A 19,597-nucleotide genomic window follows, 5' to 3' on the forward strand; every position below is an offset into this window, starting at 1 on the left:
ACAATAACTAAATACAATTCATTTGTCACTTACTAGTATTAATTAGCAGCTTTTACTTTTACAATGGGGGGGAAAGTACAAACTTAAACGCAAACACTCAAGAACTTCACCCAAAATTCATCAGCCTCATATCAACACCTCGGGTATGTGGTATCCAGTTTCTTCAAACCAACTCAAATACAAGCTTTACTGATGTCTCTGCCAGTAAAACTATGTAATCCTAATAACATTTGATTTATTAAGGAAATGACCCTGCATACTTGCAGTCGTTTAGATGTATTTCCTTGCTCTTTCTAAATAAAAGATGATGTCCAGAGATGCTCTGTATATGAAGCACGTGCTACAAATTTATACTTTTGTGTGTGTGTGTGTGTATTTTATGTGCATTTTGGTGAGACTAACTCACGTAAAAAGAAAGCCAAAGATTACAAGAGCAATTGCTCTGGCCCAGGAAGTCCTTGAGTCCCCAAACCATTGGTGGTTGGGAGAATATCAAATTACATGTTAAGATAAAGAGAAGTCTGAATTTAAGAGAATCCCCTTAAAAAGAAGTTAAATGCAGAAAGCTTATTATATCCTTGTAATCAATACATTACACATCTTACACATATGTAAGAACATAAACCTTTAGTAATGATTTGCCTTAAGACAGTCTATTTTCTCATGCTTTCTTAGTACAGCTTTCCAGATTTTTGCATATCAGGTCCCTTTATCATTTCCACCACTTGTCACCTTCTGCCACCTTCAACTTCATCACTCTTGGTGTACTCACTCATCACCTTCAAACCTATTCATCTTCAAAACTCAAGACAAGCTACCTTCAGTTCCATCCATGGAATTCAAAATACAGTACTTCTTAAGTTCTTTACCTACAGCCTCTGGATTTAACCAACCTCATGCTATCTTGTGTTGCACTGGGCTTCTTCATTTGTCATGCAGAGGTTAGAAGCATGACCCCCTGCTAAAGTCCATCCTGTGTATTGAGACATTTTGTCCATTTTAAAGGCTTGTTCATGACCAAATACAGCCCAGCAGAAATGCTGTCCCAACTGCATGACCAAAAGATCAGTATTGTCCGCTTGTATTCCTCATTGATTTTCCTCAAATACCCTTTAAACCCACCTGTGGCATACATTACTCATACACCCCTACTCCAAATGAAAGCTAGTCAATCCTTTAGCCTGCAGACAACCATCTTTGATTTTGAAACTTACCAACAATCTAGTTAGTAGTCAGCTGTTTCTTTGGCATTGCATTATACTTCAAGATTACATGCAAAAGCTATTCCATACCATCTGCTGACACTGCCAACATTAGTGATGCACCATTTTTTTTCACTTCCAAAATTTTTATGATGACTGATTCTGCATGCATTTCTTCAACACTATAACCAGATGGCGTACCAAAGCGAAGCAGTGTATTATTAGCACTAGTCAATTGGCTCACCAGATAACTACAATTTACATGTAATCCACTCAAATATGTTTGGAAAGCAATTTGCTTTTTAGTACAGATATGGAATGTTGGCAAAATGAAGTTCTTTGCTAAAACCCATCATGACACATCATTCACATGTGCCAACTTGGAAGGGCTGTTGTGGACTATTTAGCACTCAAGGTATTTCTTAAGCTTTTAGCGTAATAATTTCCCATATAACTGTGTTCCCATCTCTTCTACAATTTTAAACCCACAAAATTCTATACTTTGTTCCTCCACTTAAATAAACTATCCTCCTTTGGGTACACCAAGTAATTCCTGCATCAAGTTTATACATAAAAGCTTAGATATTGTTTCCATTTTCACACAATTGCCTCTACCACATTTTATTTCCTACCAATCAAATTTTTCAGGTTTTATGCAAACAGTACTTCTGTTTTAATGGAAGGTTAAAACTTGTATTGTAACCTCTCCTTATGCTTTTTTCAAACACTTGTTGGATCATACCTGGAACATAGAAACCAAGTACAGAGTGGAAAGCCAACACAATGACTTCAAGTGGCTGAAGCACAACGCAGAAAAGTTCAGGGAACTGGGCTTGTTCAACCTGGAGAAAAGCAGGCTCTGCAGGACCTAGTAGCAGCCTTCTAATATCTAAGAGAAGACTAGCAAAAAACCAAAGCTTGGCCCTTCTGCACAGCAAGAGAGAAACCTTAAACTGAGACAGGGCAAGTGGGTTCACAAAGCCCTAAGTAACCTGGTCTGAAGTTGGTGGAGACCCTTCCATAAGCAGCTAGTTGGACTAGATCACTTCCAGTGCAAGAGATTCTGTCATTCCCTTTTGCACTTGCAACTGGTAGGTGAGGAGGCACAATTAACTGAACTTGAGGGAAATTCCAAAATCTGGTAACAACAATGGACTCTCTGAAGTACAGTACACTGCACAACCAAGTGAGGAAATCTGAGTAATCACACAAGTTCAGTGTCATCTTTCCAACTTCAGCCACACTGGCAGTAGCTGTGCTCCTGTGTTCAGGCACCATGCAGCCTCCAACCTTGCACACCCACATCACTGCGCTCACCCGGAACAGAGGTGACCCAGGATTTATAAGAACTCATGACTTAAGACTAACAACTTTGGAAAAAGCCTTGATCTTTCTCCCTCGGTAATAAGCTAATGCATTATACGTGCTTCCCCACTCCCAAAATACCATGTTTTGGCTACTGTCAGAAACAAGGTACTGGACTAGACCGATATGCTCTGGTATAGTCCAAGCAGCATGTATCTTAGTATTTTGAAATAAAAATAGTACAAAACAGTCATTCTTTTGCACTAGTCTTATAAAATAATTATTTGAAGAAATTTTACATCACTTCCAATTCAACTGTTTTACTGAAAGTATACTACTGAACAAGCAAGCTAAGAATGACTGTTCAAAAGTTGCTTTTCTGGAAAAGTTAATGTATTTTTCATATCCTCTATTTTTCAGTGCCATGAATTCATTTAAAAATGTTACTTAAATAAAAATCATTACCGTAAGCTCAGCCCACGTGCCTGCTCTTAATAGTATCCATGGTTGCAGTGATGCAAATTTGCCTACCTACATCAAACCAAATGTGCCCACATAAGGAGAAAAAAAATACCATATTAATCAGTATCTTTGCACTAGATTAGGGCAAAGTAAACGAGCTAGACCTTAGAAGACAGTACAGAAAGTAGTTTAAGGACTTGTTTGCCCCATCATGACTAGATCTTAATTCCGAGTTAAGTAAAACAATTATCAAAGATCCAGTTATGAAGGATTTCTCAAATTCATTAGAAAACTCATCTTACTGACCAAATTCTTCTCTTCCCTAGCCAGATATAAAAAGTAACAATGACTTGTTTCAAATACTCCTCCACTCAAGGTGGAGAAAGGAGAAGCGTTCAACACTATTACTGATCCTATCGCACATTTCTTTAATGCTGATTTCAAAATTGTCTTTCTTACATGCATTCATTTTCCTTTACATCTGAGAAATAGGTTTATGCACAAAACCAAGGAATGTATTTTTATTAAAGTACAACTTTCAAACCATCCCATGCACACATGTTCATAAGGAAGCAAACAGTTCTTTTACAGGTGCCACTTTTAATAAGCAGCTTTAGTTGAAGGTACAAGGTACTACAGCAGCATTTAGTTAAATGAGGCCAAAACTTAACGTGAAACAGGCAGGAAAGATTAAGTACTGAAAACGGCAGGTTCAGCCTAAGCCCATCCAAGACTATGCTGTGCAGAAAGGATTATCTCCTCCTCTCCCATGCAGCACTTCTGTGAGCAGTCTCACTTGCTTAGCACTAATAGAGCTAGGCTAATCATACTAAAACACAATACTTTTTTTTTCCCCCCCAGATTATGTTTTCTGTTGACTTAACTTTCTGTCCCACACTTAGATAAGTAGATTTGGGAAGGTAAACAAATGCATAAAATAAAACTGAACTTGAAAAGTTCAATTATAAAAATGATAGCACTGCCCCTCCTTTTTTTAAAATGCGTACAAGATTAATGTACATATCAATATAACCAAAGTGGAGGAGTTAATATCCAATCTTAATATCACTGTACAAAAGTGAATACTGTAAAAGAAATAAAACAAATACTACAAATGAATGTTATGAGTCAAACATGATTTAAAAAGGTATATTTCACTTAAAAAAAGAACCACAAACCAAAAAAATCAACCCACAGTTCAGACAGCAGAAAGGCTCCTTTACTGGTGAGAGACAAGAGACACCCTTCCAATTCAGCCTATGCTTCCTTGTGTCAAATACACTGATAAGCATCTTAACCCTTTTCTTTTATAAAAGCTGCCACTAAACCCATATAAGCTTCTCAAATATGTTCAGTTCTATTATACTTCTTGAGAACAACATTTGTATGAGCAAGTTTTATGGTTTCAAATTATCCAGAAGAATGCCAGAAAACAAAGTAGCGACAAAAAATGAAACCTGCTACTATCTGAACATCCAGGGAAAAGGTAACGATAAAGAACAACAGTTTACCCATTTGCAGGAAAATAAAAAGCTTCCAAAATACCCAGCTCACGAAGTCAGTCTTTCACAAGCACAGTACTAATGCAGTTTGGTTATGCATCAGATTTTATCTTTAGCAGTTACAAATGGGCTGTATTAAAAAAATCATACATAAAGCTTTATACTAGTACAGAAGTAATAACACTAAACTATCTGGGCGTCTTCATATCAAAGCAGCAAGATGTCAAAGTAACAAAGCATCTTGAAACACATTCACCCCTACACAGGACTCCCCAGATTCATCTTCTTGTCTTTGATAATTATTTTAAATATGTCCTGATAAAACTTACATAAACATCATTTGTAATTCCTCATTCTGGAATAAAAAAGCAAACTACTATTTTAGCCCATTTAAAGAGAGTGAATTTTTATAGAAGAGAGTTTTACTGCAGAATGACAAAAAAAATTCATCTTTCTACCTATACTTCAGTTTTTCGATATGTGCATAATTAGCTCTTCGAAGAATTAACATCTATGATTGATCTTAGCAACAGCTACATGATTTATTTTGGCAATCTGTGTACTTTAAGTTCAAAAAATTCAACACTAGAAAATCATCAAAATGTTTTTGTTACAGGTAGATGAAAAGTAGAAGACAGATTCAACAAGAACTTCCAAGATTGTAAGCATTAATCAAAAGCTTTATCATCTTACCTTTGTTGTTACAATGCATAAGCAGTCCATCGTTTCACCATAGCAGGTATCTTTCCAAACATGTAAAAGGTTTTTTTTCAATCACAGCTAAATACCATCTCAACAGAATGAGAAAGAGCACACTTATTTAATAGTCAAAACAGTAGAATGTGTGCCAGGTTTCCCTTTGGATTCATTCAGAGGTAGAAAGACCGTGGAGAAAATGAGGCAGGCTAAAATACAAATGCTTTAAGTTTCATGAAAAATTCTTAGCCTATTTTGATTATCTATGTCTGAAAAACTTAAATTTATCCTTGAAAATATCCTACAAAAGATGTCAAATGCTGTTCCATGCCAGTTAAGTACCTCCTCGTATTCTATTTCATATACTCCTCTTTCAGGATTACCTAACGCATGAGCATCACAGGGAATCATTTGATGAAATGCAATACAAAATTATTTTACAGATAAAAAAATCTCAATTCAGCTTTCCTTAGCTGGTTACAATTTCTAAAATGAAGTGTTTGTTCTAAAATATTTTTGGTTGCCAGCAAGTATTTCTCCTCTAACGTCATTTCAGCATTTGCAGACTGCAAAATAACTGATTTCTCAGGCAGTAATGAATGGAATATTCCATGTAGAACAGGGAGAGAATAAAGCAGCAAGGAAAGAGTAATGCATATTGCAAGAGAAACGCTATTTTGAGCCTCAAATTAACCTAGAATTTCATTTCCTTTTGTAAGGCTGTGATGCAGTGACAAGGCAAAGTTTATATGCACAGGCATTGTCTTCTAAGCCTAATTTAGCACAGCTGGGAAAAGTCAAACACTTGGGCACAAAACCCACCTTCTACATACTATGAAATACTAAACTGACAGTTTTATACCTTGGTAAGAACCTTATTACATTAATTTCCCACAAGAGACACTAAAAGCAACTAGTTCACTCTGTTTCTGCTATCTTGTCCTATTAGGTCTCCCACTAACACCTTTGCTGCAGACACAATGAAGTATATTGAAAAAATTCAGTAAATAATTTCAAACTATTAAAACTTATCTGCATCCTTTTGCTTTTAGCCTAAGATGTACAACTAGCCAATCTTATATTTTACATAAGCAAAGAACTCTAGAATATACTAAGTATGTATCTAGAGCATTCTCAGCATTCCCTTTAAGATTTTGCGACTTACTCCACCCGATTTCCTGACTCTGCCACATGTACATTAGAGGGGTGGCAGGGGCAGGGGGAGGCTAGAAAAGGCAAAGTTAAGAAATAGGGAAACTATTCTTCCTAAAATTACACATTTTATTTTGTGGGCAAGTGGTACCTTTACAGGACAAACAGTGAAAAGAGGACATGACAAAATCCTTGTCCGATTTAAAAACAAAAACACAGAAAATACACATCACTACACCCCAGAAACCCCCAACCACTAAAGAAGAAAACCTTGATTGCACGCTAGTAAAAAACCCTCCAGTCACGTTGAATGGAATGTCAAGGTAAATCTTACACCATTCAGTCACCAAGACCAGGGTTTTTACCTTGTGCATTCGAGTCAAGCCAGAGCTTTATATTGACTATAAAGTCAAATTTCTCTCAGCCACCTTGGTTCAAGATTAAGCTTCTGCAGACTAATCCTGGCTATAACCAGCTTACATTCAGGGTCAATCACTTTCTTCTCTTCCCTCAATTTTTTATCCTCTTGCCTTCTTCGGGACTCTTTCAGAGCTAAGGATCATCATGATGTCATTTTTCCTCCACTATCATTCTTTAACAAGACCTGAGGCCCATTAATCTTGTCATAGAAAGCACGTAACGTCTTTCACGTTGTTGACGCAGACTATGAGATGTGGAAAAGAGACATATCCAGAGATGGGAAAAGGCATTTCTTTGCTGAGGATTTGTAGATCAGAGTGCTCACCGTGAACAGGCACACTAAAAACTTCAGAGCAAGGGGCACAAAAAGAAAGTCATCTCATAACAAGCGTGTTTGAGAAGTAGTAACTCACCCACTGTATATATCAGAATAGCATGTACAACCAAGCTACATTAGAGCCCTGTACCAATCACTGCACCACTACAACAGATTAAAAGGCCCTTCTGGTAACTATCTGCACAGTTCTCAAGACCCATCTTCAGCTAAGCACAAACAACAGAATGTCCACACTGGTGGGGAAAGAAAAAAAAAAAAAAAAAAACAACACACAGGGAAAAAAAAAAAACCCCACCAGACACCAATCCCACGTACCATACCGGTAGAGCAAAAAACTTTGTAACAGTAATACACGTTTTTGTAAATATAGTACACAGATGGATAAGCACTCAAATTGACAGCACTGTACATTAAAAAAAAGTATTTCCTAAGCCCAAATGCAGTTTTTGCAGACTTTTCGTTAGAAATACTGCACATAGAAATAAATATTCAAAAAAGATTGACTAAGACTCAAGCATGCATGAGGGTTAGCCTTGTCATAAGAAACAGTCATAGAGCTTCTTGAAGACAAATTTTAACAATCCTTGAACGAGCAAGCATGTGTTACATTTTGGAGCTCAGAAGAAACAGTTTTTTCAAAATAAGAATGAGGCTGGAACTAAAACTACTCAAATTAAAAAATTCAATAAAGTAATTTAAAACCTTCTTTCCTTTAAGTTGTATTGTGAGGAACAAGATATTAAAGGACACAACAAAACTTGAATCAGAATCATGAAATGCATGAAAACCCTAATTTTTAATTCACAGAAGAGTAAGGCATTTCCACATAGTACTGTTAGCCAATAAAATCACTATTATTCTACTGAATTAGTGAGAATCATTGTGATATGTTCATGTCATTCATACTTACTGAAAATAAACCTTTCTGTCCCGTCAGCTCCAAGTGATCTCAGTAACAGCAACAACTACTCCATACAATCTGGCCAGAGGAAAAAAGTGCATTTCCATTCACCACTATGCGGCATTAATATTCAAAAACAAAGGATGATTCTCATGTGAGAAACAATGGGAAGAGACGGTTTTCTTCTTGCCTTGAATTATCTATTAATTCTTTCATGTTACTTTTGGCAGTCACTTTTTGTGCCTTTGCAGGCCTATTCTTCCAGCATGAGAGATTCCATCTACAAAGTCACCAGATAACTAAAGAAAAATTCATGGACAGATATGCCATGGAAATTAAAACAATGCTTTGGAAAATACTGATTTTGCAGATTAGTAATTTCTTCATCTATCCACAAATTTAAAAATGCATATGGCTATTTAAATGCTAATTTGCACTCAGATTCTATGAGAAAACCTGTGTAACACACAGCTGTCACAGGTGTAACCAGAGAAGCAGGCTCAGCTCAGTTTTGCAAGGGTTTGTCAATTGCCCAGCCTCAGAACATTTGAGGCGACGTTTCAAAGACTCAGTAAAGATCAAGCACTGTCATCACTGCAAGCATTTTCTCAGCTCTTTTAGTAAAGAAAGCATTAAAGTTCTAAAGACGCCATAACCTAATTTATGCAGCTACCTTTGAATCTGGCTGCAAGATGCAATTATTACAATTTTTAAAAACGCACCACAATTAGAGATCACATTCACGTCATTTTTTCCAAGTTCTCTATTTACGTCTGAATTGAGAAAGTTAAGTTTTTAGAAACAGCAGATCTGTCCTGCTTGTGTATGCATCCTGAACCGAGCACAGCGGTTTTGTTTGTTTGCTTTTGCATTCAGTTTGACCAGAAGCCTGCCTCTGGAACACCTTTGAAGCTTTGGTTCAAGACTTCCCTTCTTTTATTTGTATGAACAGCCTGGATGTCAAGAATTAAAGGCAAAATACATAGCAAGCCAAGTATCATTTCCCCGTTGTAAAGTTAACGCAGAGAAAGCAATGAAGCTCCGGAGTGACCCCAGACTATACACTATTAGATGCTCAAATAAAACAGGCACACCATTTCTACAGAAAAGGAGCTGATGTAAACAATGGGCTATACATAAAAGCGTAAAGGACCAGTATGATAACAGTGCAACAACAGGGAGACACAGCATATCATCAAGCTTACCAGTACTGAACCTTTATAAATATTAAGGCAAAGAAGGTATTTGAAGACAGCGCAAGAGGTCTGGAATTTTCCCAGGAACAGCTTATTATTACAACAAGTACGACTGCATTTGTAAAGGCCAGGTGAGGATATCACAGTTAAAATTGAGAAACAGAAAAACAGAACTAAAGTATCCTGCTGCTTTAATAATGCACTCTACATACGCAGAGATCTCTTTCCGAGATTTCCTCCAAGATGCTCATTAACTGTTTGATGCTCCATTCCATTTTGAATACAAACTGCTACCGATTAAACACAAACTTTTTCATTCCACTAAAAAACATACATCCAAAGTTCTTTCATCTAGACTGTGTCAGCTCATCATATTAAGAAGTCACACAAAACTATCAAAATCTTACAAAGGTTAAAAAGACATTACCGCTTGCTTTGTAAACAAAACAAATTCCCTTGTTGTAGGTGAACATTAGGTTAGCTTAACTCTAACCCTTTTCAAAATATTCACATGGACTATTATTTGCCTTTTTGCAGATAGTGAGCAAACCAAACATGAGCCTGCAGAATGCCTTGACAGCAAAGGAGGTTAACAGGAGCTGCATTAGCAGAATCACAGTCAGTAGTATCAAGCAAAACTATTATTACCCTTTTCTTGGCACTTCTAATAAGGCATTTGGAATACCACATTCAGTTTTGGGGCTCCCAACATGACAAGGATGTTGATAACCTAGAGCAAGTTCTACAGAGGTCCATTAAGATGGTGAGGGGGCTGGAAGATTTGCCCCTTAAAGGGCACAGGGCTTGTTTTGCTTTGAGAAAAAAAGTTTAGTGGAACCTAAAAGCAGCTTTCTGGTACCTACAATGAGGTCACCCATAAGACAGATCCAAGACATAAGAAACTGAAATAAATTAAAACACGGATTTCAATCAGAAAAAGAAAAAATTTTCACCATGAGGATAGTCAAGCACTGGAACAGATCAGCCAGAGAAGTTTTGCAGTTGTCACCCTTGGAGGTTTTCAAGGCTTAGCCGGTTGGAACTCTTTCACTGACCTCACAGGTAAGCCTGAATTATTTTATGATTTCAAGATGCTTAGAGTTTAATTTCCACCCTGCCTTGGCATCAAGTTTAGCTGACATCTATAATTACAGCTATTATTCTTACTTCCTCTTTTGCTTTCTTTTTAATAAAATAAATTGGCAAAAGGCCTTAGAGGACAGCAAACCAGTCTGTCTACATACAAGACACTAAGCACATGGGCATGTGCAGATAAGTGGGGAAACCACAGATCAGACCAAAGTATTCCAGCTACCATTACTCGCTAAGTACAGAGATCTGATCTGTTAGCCCAACTGTAACAGTAAGATGCTCCAGATTGAATTCCACCTCCAAAGACAAAACATCTATTATGAGACAGTGTTTGGGGGGGGGGGGTGGGGGGGGGGGGGGTGGGGGGGGTAGTGTGGTGTGTTTCAACATCTAAAATGAAATTATTGTGGCTACTTCCAGTTCAAGCTAAACAGCAAACACTGCTTAACTTCTCAGATTTAAAATTATTACAATATTAAAACACACCCTACAGAATAAAGGGGGGGGGGGGGGGGGGGGGGGGGGGAAGAAGAATGTCACAACTATTTCCTTAGCAATACACTACTTAATTAGGCCAAATGAGATTTCTACCAGTGATTCAAGTTTCAGCACCCATTTCTCAAACACAAGCTATCCTACCTACAGATGGCACTACAGATCACAGCTAATTGCTTAAAAAGACTGCTCCCTCCTGTACACATACTTCTTACACGATTACTAACTTTAAAAGATCTTGCTTTAGATTTGTTAGCTACTTGGCCACTGCAAACCTAAAACTCAGTATTTGATGCACATAAGAAAAAGGTATGCACCTTTTGCCCTTTTCAGATTTTATCTGTATTCTTTTCTTTTGCTAGTTCCTAGTACTGAAAGGATTAACATTCCTTTCCTGCTTATCACTCTCTTGAATCTTTTTTTTTTCCCCCTGCCTCATCACCTTTTTATACTGGAGATTAAAACAAATAAAACTTTCAAATAAGGTTCCAGGAAATATAAAGTATGGGGGGGAAAGCAGATTGCTGTGAACAGAAAAACTGCAATCTATAGCTCTAACTTTCTCCAATACAACACCCGTAGGGATTACAAACTGTAGTCTTCTGATCAAGAAGTAGAAAGGCAAAAGCAGAACTAGGCTATGTCCCATTAAAAGTCCTCAGGCAACCTAAGCTTGTATACCACTATTCTATGTATATACACAAGCACACATTGCTAAAAAGTCATTCCCAAAGTCAGCTGTGTAGAAAGTTCTTGTAATACAATCCTTAAATCACTTTAGGGGAGCATTATATTCCCACTCTCAAGCAACTCTCACATGTACCATCAAAGTGTCAGCTGGAAGAATACTCATTTGGCCCAGAGAAACTACAGCAAAATATTAACATAAAAGAAACAGGGCAGAAAGGTATTACTTCCAAGACTAACAATTTGCAAGCAAGAAAAAAACCCTGTGCTATTCTTATCACCTACAGTCCTATCAGCCTGGCAAGCAACAGAATAAAGCTAAAACAATCTCAAAGTACAACCAAGTTGGCATATCAGATGCACCTGGTTAATGAACTAATATTGAACTAGGCAGCAGCCTCGCACGTCTAAGAAGAGGCATTTTCTATTAAAAAAAAAAACTAGTGAACAAAACCCATTACACACTAAATTCAAGTTTACTCCAATCTCTAGTAAATTTCAACAAGCAACATAAATCATCACACACATGCTATATCAAAGCTGTTACGCCCTTGCGCTGAACAAAACCAAATATAAAAAAAATAACCTCTAAACTACCTAAAAAAGAAGCATATTATTGAAACCAAAACGCATTAAGTTTTACAGGATAAAAACATTCATTTTCATGTACTACACAAAGCAAGTACATGGAATATAAACTGGCAATATGTAAGTATTTCTCCTCCTATTTTTTATTAAATTTCAAAACATTGAGGGAAAAGTATTGCCTTGCAGGTATATGAAAAAAAAAAAGTCACTTTAGAAGAAAGAATTAAGGTTGATAAAATGTACAAGATTCTATGTTTACATACCAATTTTCATATATATCTGAAAGCTAAACTAAGTCATTCAGGTATACTAGAAAAAGCAAATGAAAACTACCACTCTTCAAAATTGTCCACCTTTACAACCATAATGCAGAAGCAGTTTTCTAATGAAATAGCTTTTAACATTTACTGTAGGTGACTGTGAGGCAAGTTTGGTTTCAGTTTCACATAAACTAGGATCAACGCAAATACATGCAACTGCGCTTTTAAATACTGGCAGTAGATTTAAAATCTGACCTTCATATACTGAATGTCAAACAACTGACTGACTTTCACATGATACTCAAGACAAAATCTGAAGACAGCTGGCTTCTTCATAAATGTTCAAATCTGGACCACTTAGAAAAATAACAAAGTAATCCACACTGTATCAGGTTCTATCAGGTAACACTGCATACCATAACCACCAGACTACTGGAGAGGTAGCTGCGTTATCTAGCAAGTAGTTCAGCTGAGAACATACACTTTTGTCTATGGTGAGACTTCTCAAATCAGGCCATTCTTCCTTTCAATATGTCATGGCAAAGTCACTAACAATGTGCCTGTTGTCATTGGTACATTGGGTTGGCCAAGCCCTTGTATTACTGGCAGTCTATAGCACAAGACTAAAAACTAAAGACACAACTTCATAATTAAATTACGCCCTTATATGCATCTTTACGTAAAATGTAGAAAGATCCAGGGACAACATGACCCTTTATCTGGTAAGTTAGTGTTTCTTATTGTGGACATTTGGCCACAAAATAAGCAAACTTTTACAGGATAAACTTTCCAGGTTCTGGAGGGGGCCAGGAGGAGAATAATCACTAAGCTTGGATTTAACAGTATGCACCGTTCTGCACTTCAGATTTCAGCAGGTTTCCCCTATAGGGGAAGCACAAAACATTTGCTGCAGCTGGATCATGGTAACACAAACCTGCTAACAGTAGACACTTGCTTTGCAACCCCAACTGCTAGAATTAGGAACATGTTTAACAAAATGGTTTGGTAGAAACATAAATCCTCAAGCCCACTACACTGTACCAAGGTGTATTAGAGGGGGAAAAAAACACCAACGTTTAAGACAGTTATGCTGCTTTTAAAGACTTTCAATAAGGGAGACTGCCCATGTACAACTATTCTGGTGCTTAGTAAAACACATTTTTGCTAACCCTATTACTATAACAAAGGTCTAATATATGTTGTATAGGCACAAAATATTATCTTTTTTTTTTACGTTTGCCTGCAAGTACAGGAAATCTGTTCCCCAGTCAAGTGTACAATTCTTTTAATTAAGCAGCACCAAATCTTTCCATCGGTCTTCATTTCTTTGACAAGGCAGATGTAAAGCTTGAAATCTCTTCTAGGCACTTAAATTTTTATACATCTTTTTTGCACCATACTACCTTTAAATTTGACAGTATCTCCAGCAATGCCTTATGCAGACTAAGTAGAACAGAACAGTTTTACGGCACACCCCTATATCAATAAGGTGTTTCTTTTTGTGTATTAGTGTAAGTTGGTTGACTCACCTTGAGATCTAAAAATGACCCAGATCTTTCCTGGGAAACCTCTTCTTAATCATTCAGCTTCTATTGGCGCTATTTTAGTACAAAGTGCAGGATGCACTTTGGTCCTGCTGAACTACAGCCTGCCCATTAAGTAATTTAACTGCTCAAGGCTTGGTTCCAGTCTTAGATTCTTAAGCAGCAACACACCACCATTCTCCTCCCATGGTTTAATTTCTAATTTAATCAGGGTATTTTCACTAACTCCTCAAACTAGGATGCATTTTTTAGAAACTTCAACTGAATCGTTATCTCAAAAAGCAGCCTGTTAAACCACGCCAAAAGTTTTACTGAAGTCAGAATTTATCACATTCACTGCTTCTTCCTACCACAACTATTACCACCTTAGAAACAAACTGCTTGACAAAACTGTTATCAACAACTAAGCTGGCTATTATTTGGCTCCTTCATCACTTTCAATGAGCTACAAAAATACTGCAGAATCATTCCCTGTACCTGTTAAACCTGGATCTTCCTTTCCTGCCCTACTTCTTTACGCACCCTTTTTAAAAGACAGTGTTTGCCCATCTGCAGTTTTCTGGACCTTCATCTGTCCTCCCTGACTAAGGGCATCTGTAATGACTCAAATTGCCTCATTAAGTTCTTTGCCCATGCAAACATGAAATGTATTAGCACCAGCTTATTTCAAAACACCTCAACAGGCAAAATAAATTTTGCCTATCCATGCCTACAGGTCATTTTGCTCCTGCCTCTGAGAGACTCCCATTTCCACCATACCTTCAGAAAGGTAAGTTCTACAGCTCTAAGCCTAAGATTTAGATGATGGCATACAAGTAAATAGCACAATGGTGTTTTCCATACTATTTTTTATATATCCTAGTGTTACTCTGTTTTCTCCAAAGAGGACAATTCTTTTGAGAAAATTTTCATTAAGATGACTATGGTGACAGTGGCCTTCTTTATGTAATTTCAGGCAACTAAGATTCAAAAGAGATTTGCAATTTATGTTTTCTAGTGTACAATCAAGATTCACAAAAGTCAAAGGAAAATAATCTATTTCTACACTGCACGTTCAACCAGACTTTTAAGCCCTCAGTGTTCAATTACCTGAAAAAAAAACCCTGAAAAATATGGTATACCTAGGCTGCTCATTTTTTTCACATAAAGAGATTTTAATGACTGTTCGTAGCAATATAGAACTCTTGTCCCTGGCTAGGCTGATCTTTTATCTACTAGCCATTTTCTATTTTCTGAGAGAACACAATGCAACTCTTTGATTTCCTCTATAATTTCCTTTACGGCATTTCTGACATATTTCATACTAGCTTCAATATGACAAATCTCAGAAGAGCTACAATAAGCACAAGATTTATTTTTTTTTAATTGCACAAACTCACTAGCACATCACACGCTTACATTCTGCAGCTAGGTGGACTTTCTTACACAGTCCAAACAAAACAGCCTGTGATAGAGTTCACTCAGTAAGGCATTCTAATCACTTTATCTTGGCTGCGTAGTACAGGCTTTCAAGCTTCCCTACAGGCTGTAGCACTAGTCCTTTGGCTGATGTCCACGAGCACTCTTCCCGAGTTCTATTGCCGTTGCATGAAAACGGGTCCCCACAGCACACTTCTTTCACATTACTGAGAAACTCAAACCTTTTCAAATGCTGTCAGTATTGAGGGCACACTTGAAACAAAGTTCACCTCTTCAAGGGCAAATAATAGGTTTGATGCAAAAAAAGTTCAAGCAACGTTGTACCTAACTTAGGCAAGGAGATCTTAATTTAACAAAAATATACATCAACGTGCATTACTCTGTTCAGTTTTCTCACCACTCACTCATGACAACTGGATTCATGTAGTTTTCCAAAAAAAAAGTCCTTCAAGAACATGGCTGTATAAGTAGCAGAGAGTTTCTCATGAACAGACCAAAGAGTTTACGATCAGAAAGACGTAGCTTCAGATTTCCCAAATTATTAATGAAGTAGTGACTGAAGAGTCATCAGTATGGATGAGTACAAGCATACTAAGCCTGTCAGCAAGGTTTCAAATTCAGAGCATAAATCCAATTTAATGGTCACTTAACGGTACATTTGACAAACAAGTTTATAAATTTTTGACTAAGCAAAATGGACATATCTGTTATTAAACATTTCAATAATTAAATCCCCTATGACTATTGATCTTAATAATGTTAAGTTTTCTATGTAAATAAATATTTTATAAAATTAAGGAAGGGTAGAAAACAATGTTGAGCTAATAGTCTCAACAAGAAAAACAAAACAGACATTTCTGTCATACCTCTACACTTGGGCTAAGGCTGCTTGGCAGTGTTTCTGATGTCACTGTTGTGCTTGGAAGGCTGGAGAAGTCCCAGGTGTTCACAGGCTGTATTGGTTCAGATGGCTGAGAGTGATCAATGCATTTTGGATTGTCCAATAAGGTCACTTCATAAAATTCTTGAATATCTAAAGATGTGAAAAAAAATTAAAAGTTAGGCTTTATAGTTACTATACTATAACATTCTGATTTTAACAACATCTTCCTCCTGCAAAACAAATAAGATACTTACTATATCTACCTATTACAAATGAAGCTGTATAACCATATGAGAAGAACCTCTCCCCACAGGATACACAGCCCTCTCGCTGCACCCAGTATCTCAGAGCCTGTGTGTCCCCACCCACTTTGGGCTTCTGCCACTAACCCCCGTAGCATGATCTGCAGCAGGAACAGCAGAAGCATATGGAATAACTGCAGTGGAATAGTCGAAGGGATGGGTACCTATACTTCAAGCTATGGTATACATAATTTCAGCTAACGTAGCCTTTGGTTATCTGAAATCTACTGTTCAAGGTCTTTTTTGTGGTATATATTTTAATTAAATCAGGACAGAAACAGAAGTACACTGATGAAATCAGCAAGAGACAGAAGTTTTAAGGAGTTAAGAAAAAGGCGATTGATCAGGATGGGTCATACCCTGCTTTTTCAGTCTAAATAACAGAAATAGGATGAAACTTACCAGTATGAATTGCAAGTCATACTTATGAACTAATAAACAGTGTTTTCTGTAAGTCTGAGGACTCAGCTGGAAACTTCTGGGTAACAAGAATCTAGCTGCATTGGTTTTTTTTATTGACATCCTATCCTCTACATGAAGGACTAATAAAAATAACCCAACCTAAAAAAGCATCTCTGATAGTATAAGCACATCAAACTTGCTACCACAATTGTAATCACATCCATAAACATTCACACTAAAAAAAAATAAATAAAAACTGGGAAAAGGCATAGGCTAGGGGAAGGGCAGACAAGAAGTTGCCTTGTAAAGCTTTTACTCTCTTCTAAGTAAAAATCTGCTAAACAGGAGTTGTAAACTCCATTTTTAGTTACACCAGCTTCACAGAAGACAAACATAAGACACAGTGAGCCCGAGAAGTAAGACCCTGCCATGAATAAGGAGGACTAATCTGCAGAAACCTCTAGCTTTTCAGTAGCTGCTCAGAGTCAGTAATAGAGCACAGTAACTAATTCCTTTATAGAGCTGCACCACAAAAGACCATGCAAATAAGAAAAGTCTTACTGTTGCTGGTGTTCCAGTCTTAAGGTAATTTTTTTATATATAGACATTGCACTCCTGCTTTCTACCAGTTCAGAAAACTACAATTCTTAAATTCCATTTGTGTCTTTTCTCTGAGCAAGAGTCAAATTCCTATCAACTGCTTACATTAATTTTTAAAGTTATACTTGCTCTTAGCGCTCCTGATTGGAAGAAATAGCAGTGAGGGCTGCAGAAGATGTTAAGTGACCTAGATACACAGGAGCAAAGCAACCTAAGAGATACAAATTGCCTTTAAATCTATCTTTCACATTAGCTCCCTCAGTTGCAAATTTGTCTTTAGCTGCATTAACATTAATACATCAATCAAGCACACCAAGTAAAGATTCCGCTTCCCCCCACTCCTGATAGAGTACTTTGTATATTAAAATAGGCAGTGGTTTAAGTTGATTCTACAGCTGCAATCCACAGCAACCAAGCCAGGAAGATCACTGTATTATTTATGGGAAGGGGTTGTTTGTGCAACTGTTTTGCAACAGAAATCTAGGGCACCAATTCTCAATTCTGCTACTATTCTTCTAAGTCCCTGCCAGCGGAGGTAGCCATTTATTCATACTGCAGAATCACTTCTTTCAAGAAGCGTATTATTTCCCATACATCTTTCTCCACTTCTCTATGAAGGACACCACAACAGACTTACTATTGAGATGTCAGAAATATATACACCACATAATATGGGAATTTGTTTCTGTTTATCCTGAACTTGTTCCGAATCCACAAAAAACATCTCTAGGAACTAGGAACTTGGTACCTATATTGTAACATCTACTTTTAGAAAAAAAAAAAGAAACCAACCAAAACCAACCAAACAAAAAAAACCACATTCATTTACATTTTTACTATACAGAACACAAACATTAATATTTCTGAGTACAGACAGGCACTTTATGCACCCTGAATGCATTAGGTCCACAAAAAGTGAGTGCTGTACATCTGCATTTTTTAAAGCCAGAAACCAAGGCCATAGTAAATTTAACCTAAAAAAATTCTTCTTCTGGTCTACTGCTAAGTATCAGCTCAGAAAAATATTTCATTATATGAACCCAAATATCTACCGAAGTCTTATTAATCTGTGGATGCATTATTAGCATATGAAAAGTTCTAATATTTTCCCAATTCTTACAAATAGCAGGCAGTAAAAAACTAATTTTTTAGTTATACTTGTTGTAGATTCCCTCTTCATGCTAGATGTGCTTTTTTCATGTCTCAGCCCCTTCCTCCCATATTAATTCCAAGACAGATAATATCCCAAACCAAGTTACAGAAAAATAATTCAAATCAGCTGTCACACAACAGTAAAAGAAAACACAGACGGGAAACATTTCTAACTAGAAGAAAAACATTAAAAAAACAGCTGACTGATTACTTAAACAGGAGCAAAGTTTCAGGGAAGCCGAAGTGACAAAAAAATGAATGGTAGGCAACAAGAAAAATCATCCTGTCTGCTTACAAGTAAAACCACATTAAATAGCCAAATCAGGAATATGTTTGATGGCAACAAGAAAAGTCTATACAAAGCAAGTGACAGACCAAGAGTTTTGAAAAAGAGGACTCTACAAAATTATTCTTCTTAATTTAGTAGTAGTGTGAAAAGCTAAGCCATGGTGACAAATACAGTGGTTTTTTCAGTATTCATTACAGCAGAAGTCAGCCAACTACATGCAGTTTGCTCACATATTATTCTTCTCCCCCCTTCTCATATTCTCCATTCATCTTAGTTTTGTTCTTTGAACAGACTCATTCACCAATGAAGTGATATACTAGAAGCTAAAACTGCTCACTCTTAAAGCAAACAAGAGTTGTCTACCAAATATAAACTGAAATCCAAATGAGTTTCACAAGGGAGTTCCAGGCTCAAGAAAAACCACAACACAGTAATTAGATCAGCAGAAGCAAGCGAATTCTTACATCTCCTAAATTAAGTATATTTGATGGCACTTCAAGAGCCTACATCACTTCTGGCTACAGAATCTGCCTTTGAGGACAAGGATTCCTACTAGCAACATGACACCATTCCTCCAGATAGATTTCTTCCCTGCTCCTTAGAAATCAGACATAAGACCTCTGCTTGCCATTTCTACTGGTATGTGGAGTGTCTGATACAGTTTGCTACATATTCAACAGAAAGGACGCTTGTAATCAGGACAACTTAAGA

At 37.0% G+C, this 19,597-nt stretch overlaps 1 protein-coding gene across 10 annotated transcripts in view; it reads right to left on the minus strand.

Moving 5' to 3' along the window:
• The window catches only part of DLG1 (discs large MAGUK scaffold protein 1), a 163,372-nt gene that overhangs the window by 131,758 nt on the left and 12,017 nt on the right, over positions 1-19,597 (minus strand). For all 10 annotated transcript variants that reach the window (XM_055817414.1, XM_055817412.1, XM_055817410.1 and 7 more), the window contains exon 3: positions 16,125-16,291. In XM_055817414.1, coding sequence (XP_055673389.1) covers positions 16,125-16,291 — 167 coding nt within the window. The remainder of the gene's footprint in view (positions 1-16,124; positions 16,292-19,597) is intronic.

This window comes from Falco peregrinus, chromosome 12 (assembly GCF_023634155.1).
Source record: "Falco peregrinus isolate bFalPer1 chromosome 12, bFalPer1.pri, whole genome shotgun sequence".
NCBI classification, from domain to species: domain Eukaryota; kingdom Metazoa; phylum Chordata; class Aves; order Falconiformes; family Falconidae; genus Falco; species Falco peregrinus.